The sequence below is a fragment of the Myotis myotis genome, unplaced genomic scaffold, assembly GCF_014108235.1.
Source record: "Myotis myotis isolate mMyoMyo1 unplaced genomic scaffold, mMyoMyo1.p scaffold_m19_p_19, whole genome shotgun sequence".
NCBI classification, from domain to species: Eukaryota; Metazoa; Chordata; class Mammalia; order Chiroptera; family Vespertilionidae; genus Myotis; species Myotis myotis.
Genome location: NW_023416323.1, coordinates 15149454 through 15176890, shown reverse-complemented (window position 1 = coordinate 15176890; position 27437 = coordinate 15149454). Strand labels below are relative to the sequence as shown.

At 49.2% G+C, this 27437-nt stretch overlaps 1 protein-coding gene across 5 annotated transcripts in view; it reads right to left on the bottom strand.

Annotated features, from left to right (window-relative positions):
- Window positions 1–6983: 6983 nt before the first annotated feature.
- KLHDC4 (kelch domain containing 4) overlaps window positions 6984–27437 on the bottom strand; it is a 56285-nt gene continuing 35831 nt past the window's right edge. For 3 of the 5 annotated variants that reach the window (XM_036345579.1, XM_036345582.1, XM_036345584.1), the window contains 6 exons: window positions 23961–24120; window positions 12524–12599; window positions 10504–10805; window positions 9511–9913; window positions 8684–8794; window positions 6984–7577 (listed from right to left, as the gene is read on the bottom strand). In XM_036345579.1, the coding sequence (XP_036201472.1) occupies window positions 7405–7577; window positions 8684–8794; window positions 9511–9913; window positions 10504–10805; window positions 12524–12599; window positions 23961–24120 (1225 nt within the window). In that variant the 3' untranslated portion in view covers window positions 6984–7404. The remainder of the gene's footprint in view (window positions 7578–8683; window positions 8795–9510; window positions 9914–10503; window positions 10806–12523; window positions 12600–23960; window positions 24121–27437) is intronic. The other 2 variants (XM_036345581.1, XM_036345583.1) reach the window with 2 other exon arrangements.

The following is a 27437-nucleotide window of genomic DNA, read 5'->3' as shown; positions in this document are numbered from 1 at the left end:
TAGTCCAGCTGCCAATCACACACTTGTGAAAACCAAATCAACACCTCCTCTTCCCCCCCCCCCCCAACCCCCCCATCCCTGCACTCCATACCTACAGAGAGCAGAGCCATTTCCCTGCACTCCTGGTGAATTCCAAGTAGATTCCACCAAGACCAAAACACGGTCGGAGAGACCAGAAAGCTCCTTAATTGTTGCAGTGTGACTAAAGACCAGGCTGCCTCGCAGATCCCTGCAGACAGGCCGAATGCTTTCGCTCAGCCCAGCTTGCGTTTCCTACCTGCCCAGAGCCTCAGGTTTGTCCGATGGGTGCACCAGTCACCTAACTCCAGGCCAAGTCCGCTGACCTGCTTCTCTCATGCACGTTCCTCGTGGATGTGTGTGTGCTGAATTCAAGGACACATGGGACTGGGGAAAATAGACATGTGTCATGGCTGCCCCCACTGGTACAGAGCACTGACAAGTTTTAATTCCAGAGCAACCTTGTGAGAGTTCTCCCGACATGCTCTGGGTGTGAAAACCTGGGGCAGAGACATTGAGATACCTGAGATACTAGGCTGGGCCACGGGAGAAGGGGTCGCCACCCCGTGCCCACCCCTCCTCACCCGCCCAAGGCTGGAGCCTACACTCGCACCTTACCCTAGGAGAGCTGGAATGGACGTTACCCTGTAAAGTCACCAGGTAACAGGTCTGTGCTGATGGTTCACTGGTTCCACTTACCACAAAGGAAGGAGCCCCGTGTACAGGATTCACTTGTGCTTTGAAGTCTGCTTCGTGTCTGTACAACGCCTGGGTGATTTCAGGCCCCTGAAAAGTCCTATTCGTCCATCCTTTTGAATTCTTAGGTTTGTAATCATTAGCACACAGATTCCCAGAGACAGAGATGAGGTATGCAGTACATAAGCCAAAATAACTGACAAGGAAGACGATGCTAATATAGAAAAAAATCAGTGCATCCACAAAAATGCAAAGCCCGTTGCCTAAATCATTCGAGGGAGGAGAGTCATGAAAATGCAAGGACTCTGACTCACTTTCCTAGGAAGTCCATGACATCTAACGACCACTACACTCCGGTCTTGTTGAGATGCCATGGTGTGTGGTGTGAATAAACACACTTGCGGTAAGATGACAGGCTCTTTCCGACATGCACTAAACCCAAGATAAGAGTGAGTCTCACCAGTGCACGGACTCCCCTCGGGGCCTGTCTGGCACCCGGGGCACACAGACGGAGCAGCCCCGTGTCCCGGCTAACACCTGACGTCCCAGCCTGGTCATCAAGGTGCTCCCGTTCCCTTTCAGTAAGTTATGCGGCCACCCCCGACAAACCAAAGGGCATTACTGAGAACTGGGGAGGTGTTCAGATCCCACAAGACACTGAGGACTTGTTAAAGATGAATATTTGGGGGCGTGAATCAAATGGTCCCATTTTTTGCGATTTTTGTTTGGGTTTCTGATTATTCTTTAAAGACACCCAATCACCACCAGTATTCTCTCTGGGCAGGGTTTTCCTGTCAGGCAGTTCTCACCTGTACCCAAGACGGGGGCCCAAAGAGGCCCAAGGGGGTGCTCTCAGAGACGCCCCCAGTGGCCTCCTCCAGGGGCACTTGCTTATTTCAATTTCACGGGCACAATAAGACACTTTTCAACACGAAGGGTGGAAGATGCAACCCTTTTCTACAGGAAGCTCAGTTTCTTTACCTTTTATAGGTCTTGTCTTCCATGTTTTTTCTTGCCTTTGGTCTCAGAAAGTTGCCATAAAGGTGCCTACTAGGTTTTAAGACATCGACTTCCACAGCTGAATGTACTGCCTGACCCTCACAACCAACTGACAGTACTGAGTATCGCTGACAAACACCTCAGTGTCATGGTACTGAGGAAACCTTTCCTGGACAAGCACTGGCTCCTGGTCATTTCAGCATAAAAGTGAAGTGACAGGATCAAGAGGAAGAAGGAACGAGGGGAAGCTGTCTGTGAACGTAAGGTGTCTGGCCAGTTTTGTTCTCTGGCCAGGGCTGGCCACGTCAGGCAAGACCATCAGTAAGCAACGCTAGGAAAACAACCTGCCCCAAGTGTCCAGAAGTGTCCCTAACTCAGCCTTAAAAGAAGAAAAAGTGCAGTTGCCTTTGTTTAAAAATAAAAAACAAAGCTGTATTTTTACAGTGTCTCCATGTGCCTGGACAATGTGAACTACAAACTATATGGAATGTCTGAAAACTATGGCAGCACAAGGGTTGCAGACTCTGAAACACGTAGGGGCGCGGGCTCAGGAAGACACGCAGGAGGTGCTGGCACGGAGTGAGAAGGGCAGAGGGAAACATGGCGGGGGCGGTGCCAGAACGGGACACCCCTGAGGGGGATGGAAGCAATGCTTTGGAAGATGGCTCAATGTTTTTGGAGTTTGCTTCCACATGAAATCCCACCATGGAAGTGCCTGAGACAAATGTGCAAACGTGCTCCTAAACCTCGGAGAAGCAGGCAGCCACCGGGGCAGAGCAAGGGTGGATGTGAGCTTGCCACAGGAGCCGAGAGGGCCGGGGGAGCACGGCAGGCCTCACATACCTACCTCACTGGGCTGCCCCCCCACACCTGCTGCCCGAGATACACACAGCTCACTGTGCGCCGGCGCCAGGGGTCAGGCCCCAGGCTGCCCAGGCCTGTCGCCACACCCGTGCACACCCTCTCCTGCTGCCCTGCCCATCATGTCTGTGCCACAGGATGCAGGGCGCCAGCTGTGCTGCCACTGCTTGGTGATGTGGTGACAGCAGCAACCCAAACCCATGAAGGCAGAAGGCCCCAAGGAAAGGTGGAGACGGGTCTTGGCTGGACCCCTGGGCCCTCAGTAATTCATCCACACCTGCTAGGTCAGGCAGGAGCCAGGGCTACTTCCTTAGAGGTCAACACTTGACACACCCAATGCAGGCATGATTAGTTCTAGTCCCTTAACATTACAGCACCCATATTGCAAGAGCACTTACACAGCCCACCAATTTCTCTTTCTCTCTGAATGTGATCAGTTCCAACAGGGCAGACATACTGTGCACCCACCGACCTTCCATGAATGACGCCTACACCACACTGTGTGAGCCTGGAAAGGCCGGGCAGGAGGAATGCTGCCCCGCGTGGGGTTCCCACGTCGGCACAGGCCAGGTAGACAGTGGGAGGCTCAGGAGGAAGGAATCCGCGCTGAGGGCCAGCATTGTGCATGCGCCCTCCAGGCTACTCTGGCACCCGTGGCCCTGGGACCGGGCTCTCCCACTGGGCCACTGAGTGAGCCTGTCCTTTAGCGTGGTCACTGACACCATCAGAGCAGCAGGGCCTGCACTCTCACTGTCTGAGTGGCCCTCACGCACACTCAGTGGCTTATACAGGAGTGAGCGTGCCCCTGACCACTGATCTGCCAATGCCTCCAAACACTGGGCTAACCCTAACACTTCCAGCTGGACCCTGCTTATCTGCACCATCACCATTTCTAGCCTAAAACCCACACACCCGCACCGTTCACGTGAGCAGTGCGTGAAGCTCATCCTCAGGCTAGACATGAAACCACTAACCCTGACGCGGTTGCCTTTTTGTGAATGAACTCTAACATAAATCCGTCTCAATCTGCGTTTTCTTTTTTCCACCCTTTTCCCATGGTGCATGTGAACCGTTTGCTAATACTGTGCAATCATTTTGTGCATTGACAAAAGGGAATGTTGACTATGTTCTGATTTTTCCTATTAATGAAGCAGCTAAAAACATTACCTCAGCCTTTTTCTTTTAGTTGGGAAAATAGCTTGGTTATTTACAAAATGAAAATAAAATAATTTTCTTTAATGAATGTTTAAATCAGACCATTACTATATATTTCACTAACTGAAAGCAAGGGACAGTGTTGAGATTAAGGAAAAATTTTGCTCCTTTTAGTAATAAATATTGTCATTTGAAATTTGGAAAACTTGCATCCTTGTATAAGTAGTGTCTTTAATGCAAGTTCCTTCTAGTGACAAAATTATGAGCTGGATAATTGCAACTTACAGAACTGAGCCTCTGTTAACCAACAGAGTCCCTCTGTCACATTTGGAGGATCTTATTTGAGTAGGAAAGCTCTGTGAATATGAATCTGAAATGTGCCCCCCACCTTCTCTCACCAGCTTTTCCTATGTGTTTAGGCTAATAACCCTGTTCACCATCTCAGGTTCCTCACCATAAACTGAGTGCCTGAGGCCTCCTACCCCATTCAGGCCTCACCCCCGCTCTGCCAGCTAACGGCCCAAGGATCTCACAGTATATTTTTTCCAAACTTGTTTTAATTTTCTTAAACTTCAACATCTGTGCTTCTCATGGGGCGGCTGTACTGAGTGTCTTTCTTCCCCATGAGTTTCTCTGCCTCGGAATCCTGCTGACACACTGCGGGGTCTCCAGCCCTGCTCCCGGGTGAGATCCCTTCCCCACACGGAGTCCCACGCCACATACAGCTCAACACGCCCATCCTCAGCCTGACACGACAGCTTCCAAGGTGGCTTCTCACCTGGTCCCAGCACCTGTGGCCACCAACTGTTTTGGGCAGTGCCTTGGCTTCCGGCTGGACACCATGGTCACACCCCAAGGTCAGACCCTGGACAGCCTGGACTCGAAAGGCACTGCCGAAGCTCTCATGCAAAACAGAAAAAAGGATGACTGTGGTCTGTACTCGAGATAAGATGAGACTGATCTCTGGTGATCAACCACCTACGCACAGCTTGCTTCCCGATTTGACACCTGGGAAAGCAGAAGTTATTAGAGAGCCTCTTCCATACATGGAACTCAGCAATGGACAGCAGCTGGATTTCAGCCTCACTGGAGCTAGAGCTGATCCCTTTTCCTTTATGCCAGTGAACAAGTGTCCCCTCCCTGCCACCCTCTGATGTAATCAAACACTTGGTTACCTTCTCATTGCAACACATCTCACATGGGCAGCCTCTTGAAGTGGTTAGCTTTCACCAGCAGGCCCACCCAATATCTGGTCCCTCAGTGTACTTGTATTGTCAGCTAGCCACTGGTTTTCTGCTTGTACCAACTTGGTATTAAAAAAAATCACATGTCCAATTGCAATAAACATCACTGTCAACAGCTTTTAAAAACCAACACTTCAACCCCTGCGAATTCCTCTTACTTCAGCCCGACCCAGACAGGAGGTGCTCCTGGGAAGTGGGGAGAGCGGAAAACTCGTCACATTCGAAACCCCACAGAGCTCTTCCAGAAGCCCCGGCACGGTGTCCACAGGGCTGACGTGGCAGGGCGATGGGCACCAGTAAGAAAAAGGGTGGGAAACCACCAGGGGGTGGGTATAAGGGGGGCTTCCCAACAACGATCAGCCAACCGAGGGCCTTGCCCACCTGGACATGGCCGCCTCCTGTGGTTCCGGCTCCAGCAAGGCAGGGGCTGCATGCTGGCCACTCGTGGCCAACGTGGCTGTCGGGGTGTCAAGAGCATTCAGTTAGGCAACCCAGTCACTGACAAACAGGACAGCAGGCGTGGCCGCTGCGCCTGGGGCACCGAGGTCCTGTGCTGATTCCCAACTCCCCGCTGCTGCAGACCGAAGGCACCGTTCCTGGTGTTTTAATCACAGCAATTAAACAGCAGAGACAGCAACTCTCCTGGAAGCGTTTCTTTACTCCTCCTGGTTCTGATCAACCTCTTCACTCAAACTGCATCTTCAGCAGCAGCCCCATGGACATGACAGCAAAACACGTACTTGTTTGTACAGAGGCTTCTCTGGAGGGTGCTTTTCTTTCAACTTGGTTGGTTAAAAATTACCTTCTTTCCAGTCTTTTAGCTATAGGCTCCTCTAAGAAAAGTGGCCTCTGATAATAGACAACTGTGTTGAAGCCAGTAAGATCTCCCAATTATTTCCTGCCTTAGCAGCGGCACGATCCAGCCTGGTGTGCTCCTGTCACACAGTCAGACAGCAAGGCCAAGGGATCTGCATGCAGTTCCTGGGGGCCAGCTGCGGCGCTCACCTGGCTTTTCAGCCGTCCTAGGAGCTTCCATCTGGACTCTACACAGACTGTCAATAAAGGACTCAAACTGCCCCAGGACCCAAGGGAAGTGCCACAAATAAAAGCGAAACGCAGAATCCCTGACCCTTCCTCCCATGCCAACCAACCAGGCGCCATGCTGGCTAACACCCACCTGGCCTCTCCCCTATGACCAGGGTTCCTTTGGGCAATGCAAGGCACACACCCAGAGGGAGGCTCTGGTGGGCAGATGTGGCGGGCAGGCTATTGCAAGAAGAGAGCGTCTCACTTCTGATCAGCCTGCAAAAGCCCATTTCCCCTCCGGGTCCTGTTAGAGCACAAGCTCACACCAGTGGGAGCTGGTTGGAGCCAAGCGTCATGAGAAGGTAAAGGCAAGGTGGAAGGAGGGGCTGCTGCTGGATTACGTTGGCCCCTGTTCTTCCACTGAAGCCCTGGCCCACGCCCTGCTCTGCTGGAGGGAGGTATTCCCTTTTGAAAAACAAACAAACAAACCAACAAACAAAAAAACAGGTAAAGTATGGGATGAATGGGATGTTGGCCCTTAACTAAAAACTAAGATCCTACATTCTCATTGTTGCAGATATTTAAGATGAAAAAATGCACCAGGTAGTCATTCAAAGCCCAACTTTTGACCCCAAATTTAAAAATGAAAAGCAGTCTCCTGCCACTCACCCTGGAGCCGGCACCAGCCAGCATGTTAACACACCAGGACTTCTGCTGTGAGAAACCTCTGCCCCCAGGCCAGGCACTACACAGCAACTGCATGGGGGTGGACAGTGGGGCAGCTGCCTTCCGGTACTGCCCTCAGCTTTCCTTCCTCTCTGTCACTTTGCAAATGACAACCTTGAGCCCCAGGGGTGAAGGATAGAGGATGGCTCCACCACCTCCGCCCCAGCAAGGCTAAGGGATCGGTCCCGGAGGCTTCAGGTGCACTTGATCACTAAGAGAGCCCCAAGAAAAGCCAGTGGCAGAGAAGGAGCAGAACTGCCCAGCCAACAGCTATTTTATTTTATAAATAACAAGAAAACTCATACAGGCAGTCTGAGGGCTACTTCTGACAATTAAGTTAAAAAGCACATCTCCAGGTTGATAATATGCAGTCAATCAGAACGTTCATCCCCTAGCTCTGCAGAAGAGAAACCCGCCCACAGAGCACAAATGTTCCAGTCTGTATCAGAGCATGCTTCCTGGGGTCACTCCATATTCAAGTGTAGCCTGCGGTGTGGGTGGCCCACCCTCAGCCTGGCCCTGCCCTGGCAGGCCCCACCAGGACCTTGGTGCATGCAGGGCCGCACAGAAGACAACCTTTGCAGCAGCCTTGTTCCAAGTCCAGTTTATTTTAAATCACACCAGTGACGGGGAGGGAAGACAACCTCACTCAGTTTAACTTTTGGTCCAGGCTGGCGGCTCATGCTGAGTCATCAAAGAAAGCTTTTGCCATGGCATGGGCTACCTTCAGCACTCTCTTCTCCTTTGCTTCTGACCCAGCATCGTCTCGGGCAAGCCTCACCCAATACTGCTCAGTCCTAGGCAGGTAGTCTGCAAACTGCTCACCAGGCGTCACCAAGGGGTGCTGTGGCTCTTTCATGGGAAGGAGGAAAATAAAGAAACACGTTCAGCAGAGGAAGAAGGCCTGGGTCAGGCAGTGTAGGCCACCTGCTCGCGGCCTGAGGAGTGACTGTGGGAGCACCCGGATTTACAGAAATGATGCCGTGGAGCCATTCTGCACGACGACACTGCTCAAATAGCAAGCTGCTCAAACATACTCCAGATACAAATATTTTCTAAAAAACTTAGTGTGGATAAAAAGGGGCCACATGTTAACCTGACAAGCTCAGGGAAGGCCTGCGTGGCAGCCCTGCAAACTTACAGACCTAAAGTAACCACAAAGGATGGTCTGAAATTAAAACTTTTTAACTAAAAGCCATTTATGGCAGGTAGTCAGGTCCTAGGCTAGAATCATCCTTGACAAAAGTTAATCTTTATCATAACTGAGTCTGTCTATGGCAAGGGTCCTCAAACTACGGCCCGCGGGCCACATGCGGCCCGCCGAAAACATTTATCCGGCCCGCCGGGTGTTTTTGCCGCCGCTGTGTGCATAGGAATTTGTTCATAGTTTTTTTTTAAACTATAGTCCAGCCCTCCCAACAGTTTGAGGGACAGTGAACTGGCCCCGTTTAAAAAGTTTGAGGACCCCTGGTATGGGCTCTGCATCTAAGATAATGTACCTTTGGAATGTCAGGGTAACTTCCCCTTTTCCAAACCCCTCAGGGCACAACCAATGCACCAAAGCAGAGACTACAAATCCTCTTGTTATTTTTATTGTGTTAATTATTGACTATTAAATATCCTGTACCCACTTTAACTAAAAGATGTACCATTTTACTTTTTATTCAATCCCAGAGGTTTCCCTACTTTGCTTTCTCCCACCCTCCCTAATCTATCACCAATGAATTTCATGTAACCACTTATACCTTCTTTTTTTATTGTAATGTAAGAAATAAGGTGCAAAACTGCCATTCTCTGGAGCATTATCTCAACAGGTTGAGATTTTGCTTCCCGGAAATTGTTAACAGTTTGGCTCAAATAAACTCACAAAAATTCTATACAGGTTTGAATGTTTCTTATGCTGACATTAGGCTCACCTCTGAAGTGTATCTACAAAGCAGTCAAATGTTAATACTCACCCTGGTCCTCCTCACTGCTGTCCTCGTCCTCCTCGTCCTCCTCTCCGCCCTCAGCGCCCTCAGCAGCATCGCTGTCCTCCGAGTCGGTCTCCTCCAGCCACTCCTGTGTTTCTTTAGAGGAAAATGAACATCCACAGAGGGTCAGTGCAACCAGAACGAGGGGAACCGAGACTGGGAGCTGCTGAGGACCCCATCTTCTCACTAAGGAAACTCGACCTGAATGCAAGGCCCCTCACCCCAACATATCAAAATGCACTGTTTTCCCTGGATCTTAGCAGAGATGGTGAGAATAAGACTGGCAAACCAGAAGACAGAAAAAGTCTTACACCAGCTGTTTTATACCTTCCCCTAAATGTGTGGATTTTAACTTTTAGTCTCAGACCTTAAAGAAACTAGTGACTTAAGAAATGAGCATGTACCACTAGCGAGAGCCTGTGGTACGATGTGAAAGTGAGGAATGAAGGATCAGAGAGTAAGTGAGGCCCCAAGGTTCAGGTCACAGACCGGAAGGGGCTGCCTGGAGGCTCATGTGCACACAGCAGGCTGCCCACGATGGGAAGCCGACACAAGCAAAATCTGCTTTGCATCTATGGGAAGCCTGGACAGTTCTGAGGCCCACGTAAATGGTGTCAAGGGTGAGCCGGGGTCCCTGTAATGTAACCAGCCTCGCTCCCTGTGACCAGGGTCTGCTCTCACATGAACAGCCAGAGAGCACCCAGCTCATCGGCACAGGGTAGGTCTGGGCGGCACTTGGGGGCAGACTCGACAAGATGCTTTCCAAGTGCTCTCACCCAACCAAAGGAGGTGCTTCCCCCACCACAGCTCACCTGGATCCGCCTCCACCAAGACCGTCCACTGGTCCATTTTATGCAGGTCAAGGCAGTAGAAGTCGCTGAGGGTGACCTGGCGCTCACCGGCCTCAAACATGCCCCCAAAGAGGTAGAGTCGGCCATGCTTCACGGCCAGCATGGCATTGGAGCGGGGGCGGGGCTCCACCAAGGGGCCGCCTGCTTCCTCTGGGCTATCGTCCTCATCCGGCGGTGGCTGTTTTGATGGGCCTGGGGCCGTGAGCATCTGCTTAATGGTGACCACTGTCCCGTCCTCTGTGACCACCTCTCTGACCACCTCTCGAGGCGCCTGGGCACTGGCCTCCCCGCATTCCTGCTCGTTGGCTCCCTCAGGCTCTGCTTTTGTGCCCCGCCTCCGCTTCCTCTTCTCTGCCTTGGGCCCCTGTTGACAAAAAGGAGAGCAGCCCACTTCAGCGGCAGACAGGGCTGTGGGCTCCAGAGGCATGGGGAGCACCGCCCATCCGGGTGCTGGGCAAACGGCACTGGGCTGTACCCTAATCCACCTGCTGGGGTTGCCCCTTGAAGCCCACACCCAGTGTCACTCCTCAGAGAATGTGGAAGGTGGCAAGTCCAGAACAGGCCCTCACGCTCACCCCTCTCAGCAGGGCCACTGAGGCCGCTTACCTGGGCCGAGTCTCTCCACAAAGTGCTGCCTCCCTCCCTCGAGCCCTATTCCTGAGGCCGCTGACCTGACTGTCAGCTCGAGGCCCAAAGCCGCTGGGGATCCCACTACTGGGACGGAGCCCACCACTGGGACTGGTGCCACAGCAGGGACAGAGGTGATGGGCTCCCTGCTTACAGTGACAGCTCACAGAGCGGCAGAGGGACCTAGAGGCCTGGAAGGAGGAACTGGCTAACAAGACCACACAGCCTCTACCCAGTATCACCAGCGGAGGCAAGAGCCAGGTGCCATGTTAAGCTGCCTGTCTGGTGCACGATGCACCATGGAACCACTTTGGAGCCCGACTCTACCTTCAACTGTCCCGCAAACCAGCGGTTCTTGGTGGCATCGTAGAAGTACAGGTCATTGAGGAAGTCGCCCTCCAGGCTCTCCTCCTCTTCCTCATCACAGACACCCCCGAAGAGCAGCGTTTGACTGTTTGGAGCCATGGCCACAGAAAAGCCAGACCTGGGAGTGGGTTTGGTGCCTGAAGGGTTGATCCGAGTCCACACCCATCTGCCTGTCACAGGAGAGCAGGAGCTGAGGTAAGATGTAGGGATGGAGGGGTAGCAAGAACCAGCCAATGGCACAAGTGTCCCTGCTCCCCCAGTGACTAGGACAGATGAAAAAATGCAGAACTGTGGGTAAAAGTCCATCAAGTCACTCATTTCCTCCCTCTGCTGAAAAACAAAACACAATTTTCAACATCTCACTCGAAGTTTTCATTCTTTTCCTTAAGGTTCAGTTGGCACTGGGGTGTCTTTTTCACAAACCCTCCAAACACTGCGCCCTAGAAGCTCTTTCCAGATGTGGACGGAGGCAGGGATGAGACAGGCATGGAGGCTGGCACACCCAGTGCACCCAGGCCTCCGGGAGGACCCTCACTCCACCCTCCCTTTCTCCTCTGTGGGCTGCATGCCCACGGGCCACACCACTTTACGTTCTTCCCTCTGGCTTGTGTTTAATTTCTATGATCAGCATCAAAATGTAACCTAGCGTGAAACGCGGGGGAAAGTTTTCCATCACGTCTAGAAAGAAGAACCAAGATTTTCACTCCAACAAACATTAAAAACAAACTTAACAGCCCAGCGGTGTTGCTCAATGGTTGAGCATCGACCTATGAACATGCCCAGGTTGCAGGCTTAATCCCCAGTAGGGGGCGTGCAGGAGGCAGCCAATTGATGATTCGCATAATTGATTTTTCTATCTCCCTCTCTGAAATCAATAAACAAATATATATTTTAAAAAGAAGAAACTTAACAGCAGCAGCAAATGGGAAACACTGTGTCCTGCCTACATGTCCTCCATCAGCACACAGCCCAGGGGTGACTCCAGGCTGCACCCACTAGTGGCCATGAGATTGATTCATCACCACCAGCATATTAATGCTTTGAGGAAATAGAAAAGGATACATGTCAGGGGCCCCTGCACATAGCACATAGTATGACGCATGCACACAAGTGTGAGCCAGCTCATAACACACCGTGTCCTTCTCACTGTGGGGTAAGGGCCTGATGGCCAGGATGCAGGGGAAACACAGGCTTGGGGTCTCACAGCCTAGAACAAAGTTCAGCTTTCAAGTTCAAGTCCACTGATGTGTAAACTGGGTAAGTTACTTCATGACTCTAACCCTAGCTCCCACTGGGAAATGCAGACGTCCTCGCCAGTCGTGCAATGCGTGTGGCTGGCACCTGAAGCGCCTGGGTAGGAACATTTCTGAAGTCTTGGCTAAAGAATTTTAGCACAGGAAAGAGATGCAGGTACTCTGCACAGCAACCCCTCATTTTACAGAACAGAGCTCCCGGGAGACGAAGTAACTCACTAGAGGTCATAAAGCAGACCCTGATCACGCTGCATGCCTTCGGTCTAGTCCAGTCCTCTCATCACAAGACCTGCATCACACAAATGAACCACAACCTTGCTTTTTGTAAAGGAACTTTAAAAAGTGAACGTTGGAGATGTCAACCCCACCTTAAGCGGTCCAGAAGTCTATATTCTAACATCAGTCCCTTGCTCTTGAGCAAGGACAAGAGAAATGACTAGAAAGCTGTGGTTCCTGCACTCTGCAAAGGGGAGTTCATGGTTTGATAGTGTATTCAAGCCAGTCCATCCTGAACTCCCCAGAGGGTGAACACTCCTCAGCCGCCTCTGCTGTGCAGGCAGGAGGACACTTAGGGTTATTTATGGAGGGTCCGGCCTGGGATGAGGATGGCCTGTCCACTGACCATCAACCCTACAACCAGAAGGGCAGCTGGGCTTCCGTTTCTCTGCCCTGCCTTTTGCAGTGACATGCAGACCACCCACGGGCCCGTCCTCTCACAGCACCCGAACCTTCTCGTCCTTCCTCGGACTTCAGCAGGAACATATCTGAATGCTGGGTGCCTTTGTCCACATCTTTCTTGACTCTCTGAAAAGGAAAAGGGAGTCATGTGAGAACTAACAGGGCACCACCTACATCTAAGAATAGATTTCAAATTTTAAAACCCTGCCTTCTAATGACCACAATCATGCTAGAAGCACTCTACGCTTCCTTACTGGAGCTTCCTGTGGCTTCCGCAGCAATCCTGCTTAAGTGGACGGAGCTCTAAGGAGACCACCGTGGGACTGTAATGCTATCACAATACAGCTATCCTTCCATTTTCAGTCCCTGCGTATCTTCAGTTCCCATCATCCTTCAAACCATGTGAGTCAGGCTGCACTGCGAGGATCAAATTGATGCTCCAGCAGAAGCAAGCCACCACCCAGGTAAGACTTTTCCGAGCTTCTAAAACAGCTGTCTGAACCCGGAGTCTAGCTTCAAATCGCTACCATTACCCAGCCAGACCAGACACCTCATTCTACATAGCAACGTCCGCCAGGCCTCATGCCGCAGCTGTTATCTAAACACTGAAGGTGTCTCAAAAGCTACTTGGCAAATATTATCCTGGGTGGAAGGATTTCAGGGAATTAACATTTTTATTTGTACTTTAAATTCCCTATTTTTAATAAAATTTTAATTTCAGAATACCTTTATATTTGCAGAAAAAAATCAGGAGATATTATTGAGGATTCCCACATACTCCACACCCAATTTCCCTTACAGTTAACATTTTACATTAGTGTGGCACATTTCTCACAATTAATGACCCAATATTGACAAACTACTATTAACTGAAGTAATTCTTTGTCCAGATTCCCTCAGTGTCTCCCTAACGTGCTTTTCTGTTCTAGGACACTTGTTTTAGTGTCATGAATCCGTAGGCTCCTCTGGGACATGACGGTTTTTTAGACTTGCCTTGTTTGTGATGACCTTGGCAGTTTTGCAAAATGTCCCTCTGTTAGGATTTATCTGGCGTTTTTCTCACAATCAGACAGGGGTGTGGGGTATTGGGTGGTGGATCCCAATACAGCACCCTTCTCATCACATCATCTCACGGATGCATGCTGTCACCATGACTTATCACTGCCGGCATGGACCTTGACCACCTGGCTGAGGTGTATTTGTCAGGTTTCTCTCCACTGTCGAGAGACCCACCCCACCCCACCCCACCCCACCCCACACCAGCGTTCCACACTGTCTTCTTCAGAAGGACACCCTCTGAAGCCCTCACTAACCGAGCGGGAAGTCATGCTCTGCCTCCTGTTTCCCAGTCTCTATGGAACTCTGCATAGGAGTTTTGTCTCTTCCCCAATTTATCTATTCAGTCACTTGTTTATAATCGTGTGGACTCATGGTTCTCTCTATTACACTGTGGGCCATAATCCAATACTATTTCATTTTGCTGCTCAAATGGTTCCAGCTCTGGCCACTGGGAGCTCTTTCAGTTGGCTCCTGTGTCCCTCTGACACACTCCATCAATGTGGTTTCTTACAAATAGTCCCTTGGTACTACAAGGTGCTCCAGACTCATCTTGAGTATTTCTCGCCCCAGTTCTAGAGCGGGCCATTTCTCCAAGGCACACTGGCTCTTGTTCATGGAGGTGGTGCTGGAAACCAAGACCTGAGCAATGGCGCTCACTGCTGCTGGGTGCTGCTGCTTATCAGCCACTCAGCTGCCCGGGCCAGGAAATGTTAAAAGAAAAGGAATGCATAATTATTTTCCTTTTAACTCATGAGTATATATTTACTATAGGGGGGAAGGGGAGAGCTATTCTCCTTTTGGAAAACAAAACAAATAATCCAATGTCCATGGATAGAACAGGTGGCCTGAACATCCTCAAACCAAGGAGGTTCAACATGGGTCACGCACAGGGAACAGCTGGAATCTCAGGAAATCAGAACTGGTGCAAGCCTCTTGCTTTCCTTCTGGAAATATCTGCACGTTCAAGTGGTGCCATTTCCGCATGTTACACAGTTGTTGAGACTAGATATTCTTCTCTTTTTCTAGCAGATTCACACAGAGGAAATGACTACCACCACTTCCATGCTTGCCCTTTCAGACCAAAAGACCCAGCATTTTTAGGAACTAAATCCACACCCAGCAGCCTCTCCCGCTGGGGGGACAGTGACGAAATTCAGTGACATCTGTATTTGTCTAGAAACTCAGATAGCAGCTGTGCTTCAGCCGATTCTCTCTCGGCCTCCTTGTTGTCACTGCACCTGCCGACGCTAAATGTACTGTTGTGCTGACAGCAATGATTTCTTCTCAGAATTAACAGTCTAAGGAGGTGGGGGACACCTTTTATGCTATAACATTTAAATCCATCTCCTCAAAGCTTAACAGCCAGAACCCTTCCTAAGAAGGGCTACTAGCTCACCAAGTCCACAGCTTCCACAGTGACAAGCCAGGGTGTGGCCGGAGGACAAGGATGCCACACCCTTCCGACTGGAACTCACTAGTTAAGGGGTCTGCACAGCCCAGCAGGTTTCTAACTCCTCCTTTATAGCAGTTTCTTTTCCTGAAGTGTTGTGACTTCCTCCAAAACCCAACCTCCTTGTCCTCAAAGGAAACAAAAAGCTGCCTTGTGTTACTCTCTTATTGTGGCTCACCTGTGCCACAGCTTCTTTCTATCAATGCAAACCACACTGGTTTTTAATCTGTCCAGTTAGACTCTTCACTGGATTAAACTCTACTAGGAGAGGAAACAGTCTGCAGGGATTTTTGGAGATGGCACACTCCCATCCAGGGAGTCAGAACTCTGAGGGCCCAGCCTCTTCAGAAGGAGGATCGCCTCCTCCTTGGAGCAGCTCAGGAAACTTGACGTTAATGCCACACAAGGAGTAACCCAGGTGTTCACTCTACAGAGCAGCACTTACTCCTCTACCCACAAATTTCTGTCTAATACAGTATTAATGGGACCCAAAGACATCTGAGAATGTGTATCAGTGTTACAACATTAAGTTGAAAAAAACCTCCATTGTTTCTGAAATTATTCAGTCTGTCTGAGACCCGGACGCCAGCACTGGGCACCCTACCATCCTCCCCAACCCCAGCCCCAGGCCCTGTCCTTGCAGCCTGCACACAAGCTCTACACTCCTGTCCTCAAACAGTCCAAAACTCAGAGATGGACTCATTTTGATTGTCATGAGAGCAAACCCCCAGGCCACCCAGACTCCCGCGTTCAGTGCAGTCTGGTCCCTGGAAAAGGTAGCGACAGCTCTGAGGTAAGCAAAGGCCTTGCACTCCTGAGACCTGAAGTCGGAACCCAGCAACTCCACTCTGAAGAGCCCTAACTTCTCCTATCCACTCCCTGGGGCATTCCCACCTTTATCCCCGAAGGGCAGGGGAGCTTCCACAAAAGTAGCTGCAACCTGGTCAAGATTCAAACAAAATGAAAAGTGAGCTTCAAGTTACCTACTTTTCCAGGGTCGAATAAAACAGCTGCACAACACACCCAAACCAGGAGCTGTGCGAACAGAAACCTCTTGTCCTGAGAACTGAGAAACAGCAACACAGCTGACAGCAAGAGGAGGCCCGCCCCCACTTCGCATGTGTGTAAGGCATCCTCCCAGACACGGAGGATGAGCTGCAGTCCCCTCTACCCACAGTTTCACTTTCCCCAGTCTCAGTTGCCATGGTCAACCACAGTCCCAAAATATTAAATGGAAAACTCCCCAAATAAACAATTCATAAGTTTTAAATTTCAAGTCATTATGAAATAGCGTGATTAAACCTCACACTGTCTCACCCGGGATGTGAATTGTTCCTTTGTCCACCATCTCCCCACTGTCCTCACTCCTGTCCTCAGTATATACTCCCTGCCCATTCCTTAGTCACTAATCAAATCAGTTATCAAATAGACTGCCATGGTATCACAGTGCTTGTGCTCAAGTAACCCTTACTTTACTTAATAATGTCCCAAAGCACAAGAGTATTGACGCTGGCGATTCAGGTATGCAAAGAGAAGCTGTGTTTCCATGAAGTGAAAAGGTGAAAGTTCCCAATTTAATTTAAAAAACCCTGTATGCTGAGGTTGTCAAGATCTACATTAAGAAAAGTCTTCTAACCATGAAATAGTGAAGAAGAAAAAGAAAGTCATGCTACTTTTGCTGTTGTACCTCAAATTGCAAAAGTTAAGGCCACGACAGCATGTAAGTTAGTTAAGATGGAAGGCACTAAATCTGTGGGTGGAAGACATAAACAGAAAATGTGTTGCCATGTTGTGCCAGAAAGCATTGAGCCTATAAAAAGACTTTAGCAAGAAATCCACTATAATTAGTGACATTAAGCCCATGGTCGGTAAACTGCGGCTCGTGAGCCACATGCGGCTCTTTGGCCCCTTCAGTGTGGCTCTTCCACAAAATACCATTTGCGGGTGCGCATGTACAGTACGATTGAAACTTCGTGGCCCATGCGCAGAAGTTGGTATTTTGTGGAAGAGCCACACTCAAGGGGCCAAAGAGCCACGTGTGGCTCGCAAGCCGCGGTTTGCCGAGCCGCAGTTTGCCAACCACTGCATTAAGCCATTCATTGCAAGGTTACTGAATGGTTTTTACATTCTAAGGGATAGGTTTGGACTAAGAAATATAAAAATTGCTGGAGTGAGAGGGAGGGAACATACACATAACTTTTATTACAGTACTAGAGGCCCAGTGCACAGATTCGTGCACCAGTGGGGTCCCTCGGCCTGGCCTGTGGGGATCAGCCGAAACCGGCACTCCGACATTCCCTGAGGGGTCCCGGATTGAAAGAGGGCACAGGCCAGGCCAAGAGACCCCACCGGTGCACGACTGGGGCCGGAGAGGGATCGTGGGAGGGCTGCAGGGCATGTCCAGCCCGTCTCGCCCAGTCCTGATCAGCTGGACCCCAGCAGCAAGCTAACCTACCGGTCAGAGCATCTGCCCCCTGGTGGGCAGTGCATGTCATCAATGGTCGAATGAACGGTTGGACACTTAGCATATTAGGCTTTTATTATATTATTAGAGGCCCGGTGCACAAAATTCATACACAGGTAGGGTCCCTATGCCTGGCTGGTGATTAGTAATGACCGGCGGGGCATTTGGGGGCCCCCACTGGCACCTGCCTTGGCCAGCCTGGCATTGCCAGCTTGCCGGCCCCAACCCCTGCCACCAGTTGCCTCTCTCTGTGGGGGGGCGGGGGGAGGGGCGCCTACTGGTACCTGCCTTGCTGGCCTGGGGCCTGTGGGCTGGGGGCAGCTCCTGCGTTGAGCATTTGCCCTCTGGTGGTCAGTGCACGTCATAGCAACTGGTCATTCTGCCATTTGATCGATTTGCATATTAGGCTTTTATTATATAGGACTAGAGGCCCGGTGCACATAAATTTGTGCACGGGGGGGGGGGGGGGCCCTCAGCCCGGCCTGTGCCCTCTCAAAGTCTGGGACCCCTCGGGAGATAACGACCTGCTGGCTTAGGCCTGCTCCCAGGTGGCAGAGGGCAGGCCCAATCCCTAGGTGCAGCCCCTGGTCAGGCTCAGAGCAGGGCCGATTGGGGAGTTGGGGCGCCACCCTCTGTCATGCACAGAGCAGGGTGGATTGGGAGGTTGTGATGCCACCCTCAGTCACGCTCAGGGTAGGGCCAATTGGGGGGTTGGGGCACCACCCCCTGTCACACTCAAGGCAGGGTCGATGGGGAGGTTGCGGCGCCACCCCCGTCACCCACAGAACAGGGCCAATCAGGGGGTTGGGGCACTGCCCCCTGTCACGCACAGAGCAGGGCCCATCAGGGGGTTGGGGAGCTCCCCCCTGTCACTCACAGAGTAGGGCTGATAGGGGAGTTGTGGCACCGTCCCCTGTCACACACAGAGCAGGGCCAATCAGGGGGTTGGGGCGCCGCCCTCTATCACCCACAGAGCAGGGCCAATCAGGGGGTTGGGGCACCACCACTGTCACACTGAGGGCAGGGCTGATGAGGAGGTTATGGCTCTACCCCGTCACACACAGAGCAGGGCCCGTGGGGGGGCAGGAGGTGGGGGTTGGGGCGCCGCCCTCTATCACCCACAGAGCAGGGCCGATCAGGGGGTTGGGGCGCCGACACTCTCACACTCAGGGCAGGGCCGAAGGGGAGGTTATGGCTCTACCCCGTCATACACAGAGCAGGGCCCGTGGGGGCGGCGGGGGGCGTTGGGGTGCCGCACCCTGTCACACACAGAGCAGGGCCGATCAGGGGGTTTGGGCGCTGCCCCCTGTCATGCTGATCCCGCTGCCGGGAGGCCTCGCGGCTCCGCTGATCCCGGTGCTGGGAGGCATATTACCCTTTTACTATATAGAATAGAGGCCTGGTGCATGGGTGGGGCCGGTGGTTTGCCCTGAAGGGTGTCCTGGATCAGGGTGGGGGTCCCCACTGGGGTGCCTGGCCAGCCTGGATGAGGGGATGATGGCTGTTTGCAGCTGGTCATACACCCTTCAGGGTGGGGTCCCCACTGGGGTGCCTGGCCAGTCTGGGTGAGGGGCTGAGGGCTGTTTTCAGGCTGTCGAGTGACTGAAGCTCCCAACTGCTCCTTTTTTTCTTTTTTTTCTTTTTTATTCTGGGCCAGCTTTAGCTGTGGCTCCAGCTCTGCGGCCTCTGCTGCTGGGAAAGCGGAAACCCTCGGGCCCAGACTTGTTTGGGTTCTACAATCGAAACTCTGTATCAACTCCAGCTCTGAGATCCCAGCTCGCTGAAAGCAGGTTTCTGGAGTTTTTTTTAGCTTCTATATGTTACTATGTTTCAAACTGCCCGCTCTGCTCCGAGGCCTGCAGCGGCAGGCGGGGAACGTTGGAGTCCTCCGTCACTGAAGCAAGCAAGCCTCATGTTAGTCTCAAGCTGCCTGGCTGCCGGTCGCCATCTTGGCTGTCAGTTAATTTGCATATCTCGCTGATTAGCCAATGGGAAGGGTAGCGGTCGTACGCCAATTACCATGTTTCTCTTTTATTAGTGTAGATTATATGTTCTACTTTATTAGTGTTGTTAATCCCTCACTTAGTCTAATTTAGAAATTAAACTATCACAGGTATGTGTGTATAGGAAAAAATATAGGATACATAGGGTTTGGTATTCTCCATGGTTTCAAGCATCCACTAGGAGTCTTAAAACGTATCCCTCACACATAAGGGGTACTACTGTACTTTAAAATGCTGTGGATTCCTCTTGGCCCACGTGTCTGGAGCAGGGGAGAAGGCAAAGCTGCCTTCCATTCTCTAACCTGCCACCTTCAGCATCTTGGCCAGTGGGAGGCTGGATTTATAAAGTTATCAGAATTTTGTCCTGATTCCCCTGGATTTAAAATGGCAGTAATTTTTCAAAACCAGGCACAGTGATGGCTGAGGTCCCCAACTGAACCATTTGTGAAACACAGAAACCCTAAGGTGCTGTTCCTTTTGACACCTCCTGATTTAAAACCCTACGTGTGCAGGCTGCTCCAAGACACTTCCAAGGCATCTTCACGGGACTACACACCAGGCACGTCATCAGCTCACCGTGCAGGTTGTCCAGCCACCCATCCCCTTTGCCAGGGAGTGACACCAGGAAGGAGTCATCTCCGAAGGGTGTTCAAATCGGGATTTGAGCAGCCCACCGCCTACTTAGACTAACCACTTTTAATATTCCACAGCGTTCACAACTCAAATCTTTCCTAATTCAGATAAATCCCACCAGATAAGCTTTTCACTGCAATTCAAATGCTACAGGTCTGGATTAAGTGGACTTGGAGTACCCACCCAGCTAGTTCATGTGGCGAGCTGGAGAGGATTAGGCACCGAGAATTAGGCACCATTTTGATTAACAGCAATAACAGCTTCACAAGATTCCACTGTTTATCGTCCTGGTTTACTCTATGAAGCATTTGCTGTGATCGAGTACTGGACCTGGGCACTTTGCACAGCTTTTGGCCACACCAGCCTGTGTCTTCAGGACCCTCCTGACTATCAAACATTTTCTCTTTCCAGAACAAAAGCTGACTACTCACTGGGGTGGGTGGGGGTATGAAAGACAGTGGACACAGGGCATCTCTCTGCCTCCGTTGTCCCAACCACCCCACAGGCAGCCTACTCAGGTACCAAGTCACAGGGCCCATTCACGTGGGGTAAATGAGAATGAAAACCACATGAGATGGCACACATCCATCAGAAAGGCTGAATGTACTAGTAAAAAGTGTGATACCGAGAGGAGAACCAAGATGGCGGCATAGGTTAACGCCGGAGTTTGCTGCTTTGAACAACTACTTCAAAAGTGAAACCAAAAAACAGAAGGGACATCACCCAGAACCACTGGAACGCTGGCTGAGTGGAAGTCCTACAACTAGGAGGAAAGAGAAACGCATATGGACACTCAGAGGAGGCGCAGTGCTGAAGTCAAATTCTGAGGTGCTGAGTGCGCGGAGCGGGCTGGCGGCGGAGGGCGCGGTTGGCGTTTCCAATCGGGAGGGAGTCGCAGACTCTGAGCTCCAGATCCGGGCGAGTCTTTAGGGACCCAGACTCAAACGGGAGAAGCGGGACTGTCTGGCTTTGGTCAGAGCGAGTGCAGCTTTCTCTCCGAGGTGTGCAGCGGGTGCTGGGACTCAGAGAGGCAGAGCCCCTGGGGACAGGACTGAGAGCCGCCATAACTGCTCTCTCCGGCCCACCCTGTTGATCCTGTGCGACCCGCCCCGCCCAAGCCCTGCACACAGGCATTTGCCGGATAGCCTCAGGCAAACGCCAGATTAGCACCTCCCTAGAGGACAGAAGTTCTCTCACTGCTGACACAGCTGATTCTCATAGCCACTTGGCCTGGAGGTCAAACCCTCCCTGGAATTAGCTACAACAATCAAGATTTAACTATAAGACTGCGAACAAAGACCACTAGGGGGTGCACCAAGGAAGCATAACAAAATGCGGAGACAAAGAAACAGGACAAAATTGTCAATGGAAGATATAGAGTTCAGAACCACACTTTTAAGGTCTCTCAAGAACTGTTTAGAAGCCGCCGATAAACTTAATGAGATCTACAAGAAAACTAATGAGACCCTCGATCTTATATTGGGGAACCAACTAGAAATTAAGCATACACGGACTGAAATAACGAATATTATACAGACTCCCGACAGCAGACCAGAGGAGCGCAAGAATCAAGTCAATGATTTGAAATGCGAGGAAGCAAAAAACACCCAACCGGAAAAGCAAAATGAAAAAAGAATCCAAAAATGCGAGGATAGTGTAAGGAGCCTTGGGACAGCTTCAAGCGTACCAACATCAGAATTATAGGGGTGCCAGAAGATGAGAGAGAGCAAGATATTGAAAACCTATTTGGAGAAATAATGACAGAAAACTTCCCCCACCTGGTGAAAGAAATGGACTTACAGGTCCAAGAAGCGCGGAGAACCCCAAACAAAAGGAATCCAAAGAGGACCACACCAAGACACATCATCATTAAAATGCCAAGAGCAAAAGATAAAGAGAGAGTCTTAAAAACAGCAAGAGAAAGAGGCTCAGTTACCTACAAGGGAATACCCATACGACTGTCAGCTGATTTCTCAACAGAAACTTTGCAGGCCAGAAGGGAGTGGCAAGAAATATTCAAAGTGATGAATACCAAGAACCTACAACCAAGATTACTTTATCCAGCAAAGCTATCATTCAGAATTGAACGTCAGATAAAGGGCTTCACAGACAAGGAAAAGCTAAAGGAGTTCATCACCACCAAACCAGGATTATATGAAATGCTGAAAGGTATCCTTTAAGAAAAGGAAGAGGAAGACAAAGGTAAAGATACAAATTATGAACAACAAATATGCATCTATCAACAAGTGAATCTAAGAATCAAGTGAATAAATAATCTGATGAACAGAATGAACTAGTGATTATAATAGAATCAGGGACATAGAAAGGGAATGGACTGACTATTCTTGGGGGGGAAAGGGGTATGGGAGATGCGGGAAGAGACTGGACAAAAATCGTGCACCTATGGATGAGGACAGTGGGTGGGGAGTGAGGGCGGAGGGTGGGGCGGGAACTGGGAGGAGGGGAGTTTTGGGGGGAAAAAAAGAGGAACAAATGTAATAATCTGAACAATAAAGATTTAATTAAAAAAAAAAAAAGTGTGATACCATTAGGTGCTGGCAAGTATGTGGAACAGCCACACTCTCAGGAAATTTAGGTGCAACTCTTTTGGGATGAAGCACAACAGTTTCTTATTAAATTAAGTTAGACTCCCCTGTAAGCCATCAGGCTCACCCCTAGAGATCTACCCGAGAGATATCAAACGTGCAGCCACAGAATGACTTGCACAAGAATGCTCACAGCGCTTTATTCATAATAGTCAGAAAGTGGAAATAAACCAGGTGCCCACCAATAAAAAGTGAACAACGATGGTGTGTTACAGAGGAATACTCAGTGTGAAGTAGCAGTTAACTGAAACGTGCCATGTGGCCAAACCTCCAAACATGCTGGGCGAGAGGAGGCTTCCGCTTCTAAAGAACACGTGCTGCATGACTATCTGAAGCTCCAGAACAGGCAAACGGAATACATGGTGGGAAATCCCAGCACAGCCCTTGCCTCTGGGGGTGGTAAGGGCAAGGGAGGCTAGGAAGGGCTCAGCAGAACTATAATTCACAAGGGGCATCCATCTGTCATAACAAGCAAGTACACACTCAAACTGTGTGCACTTTTATAGATATTTTCACATTAAAAATTAAACATGGAATTCTACTCGGTGATACATGTTCTGGTATTTAGGGGAAGTATACAGATATCTATACTTTTCTTTGCAATACATTAAAAAATGGATCGGTAGCAGTATAGATATGATCAAATATGTGATAAAACAAGTACAGTGAAATATCAATGGCAGAACCTAGCTGGGGAGATATATAAGTATTCACTAATTCTTTCTGGTCACTGAATGTCAAAAAGTTTTCAAAATAAAAATAAGAAAAAGCCTACAATGAGATACCAATTCATCTCTCAGACTCACACCCGCTTACATGTTGGTGAAGTGCTGATAACAATGGAGGGAGAGCAATGCCAGTGGGTTTGACGGTGTGAGGGCACCCCGTGTGAAGGACACACTCCAGGAGCCAGCAGGAGACCCTCTAGTGCACCTGAACCAAGAGATGTGCATGAGAAGGTTCAGGTGCATGTCAGCACTGCTTGTAGGTGAGAAAAGAAAAGGCCCACTAGCAACAGAAAGGAGAAACAAGTCGTGGTATATTCTACAGTGAAACAGTCTATAGCATTAGATCCCTACGTACACAATTATTCATCCTGCAGTGTTTTTGGGCGTAGAGATTAGAACGTAATATGACTGGAGCAGATTAACACCATCTCTGTCCATTTCTAATTCAATAAAGGCATCGTTTATATGAAACTAATATGCAATAAGTTCTCATTGTTGATGAAAATACAGAAGTTACTGTATTTTCCTACATGCCACACCTTACCTGCTTTGAGTAGCCCCCATAGATGACAATGCTGCCCTGGGGAGTGACAGACATTTGGCAGCCAGATCTGGGTGTGGGCCCAGTCCCCGATGGGGACAGCTTGCTCCACGTGAATGTGTCCAGGTCAAAGGCATACACGTCATTGTAATAGATGTAATCTCTGGTTATAATAGAATCACACAAACAAAAAGGCAGGGACATTAAAAAGCAAACCTAATTTAAATTAAAGATAAGTTTTCCAGCATTTGTACTGTAACCAGTTTAATTAAAATTTAAGTTCATGATAGAACTAGAAGCATATGCGAGTTTGCATTTGAAAATAAAAATAATGCTAGACCATAGAAGCACAGTGATTTCCCTGAATCTGAAAGCCTTTATAATCTGAAAGTTATACCATATTTCCTCACATAGTTTATAAAATCACAATCTTACAGCCCTGGCCGGGTGGCTCAGTTGGTTGGAGGATTGTCCCATATACTAAAAGGTTGAGGGCTTGATTCCCAATGAGGGCACATACCTAGCTTGTGGGTTTGATTCCCGGTCAGGGCAAAGACGGGAGGCAATGTTTTTGGGGTTTTTTTTTCTCACATCGATGTTTCTCTCTTTCTCTCTTTCTCTCTCTCTCTCTCTCTCTCTCTCATCAATAAAAAATAAAAACCACATTTTCTTGAGTGAGGATTTAAAAATAAATTATAATCTTACAAAATAATTACATTAGATTGCTCTGAATGTAATTTTAAGCTCAACAATCAAATACCAACCTAAATGAATACTCAGGACAGAGGTATTTACAGCTTGGTAAGGGCTGTGAAGAGACCCTGACTGTGGAAGAAGGGACCACAAAGGCCTGAAACAGAAAGATGCTGGAGGCAAATCCTTTGACTCTGTAAGCACAGGCAACGAGGACATGGTTGAGGTGTTCCAGGAGGCCCTGCGGCCCTGCCCTGCTTAATGCTCCTGGGACTTAAGTGACAAAGAACTCAAAACGCAGAAGAGGCCTTGTGAGGGGAGCCCCAGTGCGGGCAAAGCGGCAGCTCTGTCCGAGTCACAGAGAGAATGCTGTGTCCTGACATGAGAATTTTACAGATGGCCACAGGCCTCTGGTCAAAATCACACCAAAAGAGTAACAGACACTCTCCAGCAATTCAAAATGGAGAGCCTAGAACTGATTTTTAAAAGAAAACACAGAGGAAGTGATCAGCCACCCCAATCTGAAGGGATTTCTGTCTTTTCCACGGCATTCTAATAATCTGAGACAGGACTCCAGAGCAGAAGGACCACGGTACAAGGCCTGTCTGCTCACCTATACCTACCCTCAAACACTGTGCACAGCATGGCGTGTGAAACAGAACAAGTCATCTGGTGGCCCTTCTGACTGGCACCACGACCAAATGCTCCTTCCGCAGGGGCACGTATAAACTGAGGAATGGGGCGGCTTACAGTTTGCAAAAGACTTCACCACATTCCACTATTTCCTCAGATTTCACACTGCAGATTCTCAGCAAAAAAAAAATCCTGTTCTGCACATACGATAACTATAAACTGTCATTTGGATTTTAAAAGTCAAGCTCATTTGTTTAATACGGATGGTGACTTCACAGCTATCTGTTCTAGTTTCTTCATTTGTTTCTGTATTTGAAATACTTCATAAACAATAATTTTAAACAAGGTAACAGTTGATAATAGCTTTGAAAATTTTTCTAATTCTGAAATGGTTGCAAGTTACAACCACTATAAAATTTGATTCACTTTATAACCTTTAGTGCCAGAAGGGGCTATATTTGTATTGTTGTTATTAATCCTCACCCAAGGATATTTTCCACTGATTTTTTTTTTTTTTTTTTTTTACAGAGAGTGGAAGGGAAGCAGGGGAGTAGGGGTGGGAAGAGAGAGAGAGAGAGAGAAAGAGAAAGAGAGAGAAACATCGACAGGGTGCTTCCCGCAGGTGCCCTGACTGAGGCGGGGCGGGGGTTAAAACTGCAACCCCAGTATGTGCCCTTAACTGGAAATGGACCCTGTGACCCTTCAGTGGGCAGGCCGAGGCTCTAAGCAACAAGCCACACCGGCCAGGGCGAGGAGAGGCTGTATGGATCTACTCCCTGTCCCACTCACAGGGGGTGCTGAATTAATGCACTGACAAAATCATGAATCCCCATGTCTACGTTTGACAATTATTTGTGTGTTTTTTTAAAGTTCCAAGAATAAATATAAACAACAATTGCTTGGGTATCAATTTTTAAAAATAGCTCATGCCTTGGCCGACGTGGCTTAGTTGGTTGAGCATCGTACTATGCACTGAAAGGTTGCCAGTTCAGGGCACATGCCCAGGTTTATGGGTTCATCTCGGTCAGGGTGTGTATGAGAGGAAACCAATTGATGTTTCTCTCTCACATCGATGTCTCTCCACCCCCCCCCCCGCCCCCCTCTCTAAAATCAATTTAAAAATATTTTTTAAAATAGCTCAGGCTCTCTTGTCCAAAATGGCAAACACCTACTTGGCAGGAGGGCAGACCTGGGGCAGTGAGGCAGGGTGAGGGCAAGAGGACAGAATATGGGACCAACTGAAAATTAGCAATCTTTGGTTGAGGACAAGTTCTACTACTTATTATCTTGATTTCCTCAACTTTAATTTAAGATGATAATTTAAGAGAATCTATAAAAAACGTGGTAAACTGTATGACAAGACATAAAACTAAAGCTTTATTACAACCAAGTTACACCTTCCAAGATACAAACTGACTCCTTGCTTAATCTGAGTTATACTTTTAAAATCCCCTCCAAAGAATTTAAGAATTTATATCCGTTTCTCAAGTAATAAAAATATTCTTTATTCATGAAGAAAATGGAAACTTTAATGGAGCCAGATCTACAGTACAATCCTCAGCCTAAAATGGGGGGATGGGGAAAAATGACAACGCTCACTCTTCATTCACCAAGTGCCTCCTTCTCCACATATATGTGCGAGGATTTATTTTTATAAGCCAGTAATTCTTAAAAAAATATTTGTGCAAATGCACCTTAATTTGATAAAAATGTGAGTGGGGCCACCACAATTAACAAATTGATAACTATGCTATTTTCTTATTTTGTGGGATTGAGCCCGCAACCTGGGCATGTGCTCTGATCAGAAATTGTGACCTCCTAGTTCATAGGTCAGCACTCAACCACTGAAACATGCCCGGCAGGGAAACTATGCTATTTTTTAAAAGAAAAGAGAGCAGAGCGGAAAATGAGGCACTCAGAAAAAGGCATCCATCCACCTTCTTTGACATGGTCATGGTCGGAGAAAAATCATTGCAAACATGGCCTTCACCAGGCGTTACAACAGTGCAGACATTTTACCCAAAATGTTATTGTATTATAGTGGCAAAAGGAATACTGCTAGCCTATTCACTATATATCTTGTTTTTTGTCTAAACTAGGGATATTCAAGAGGATAGCTGTACAGATGACAGGTTTAAAACAATCAGGGATGCC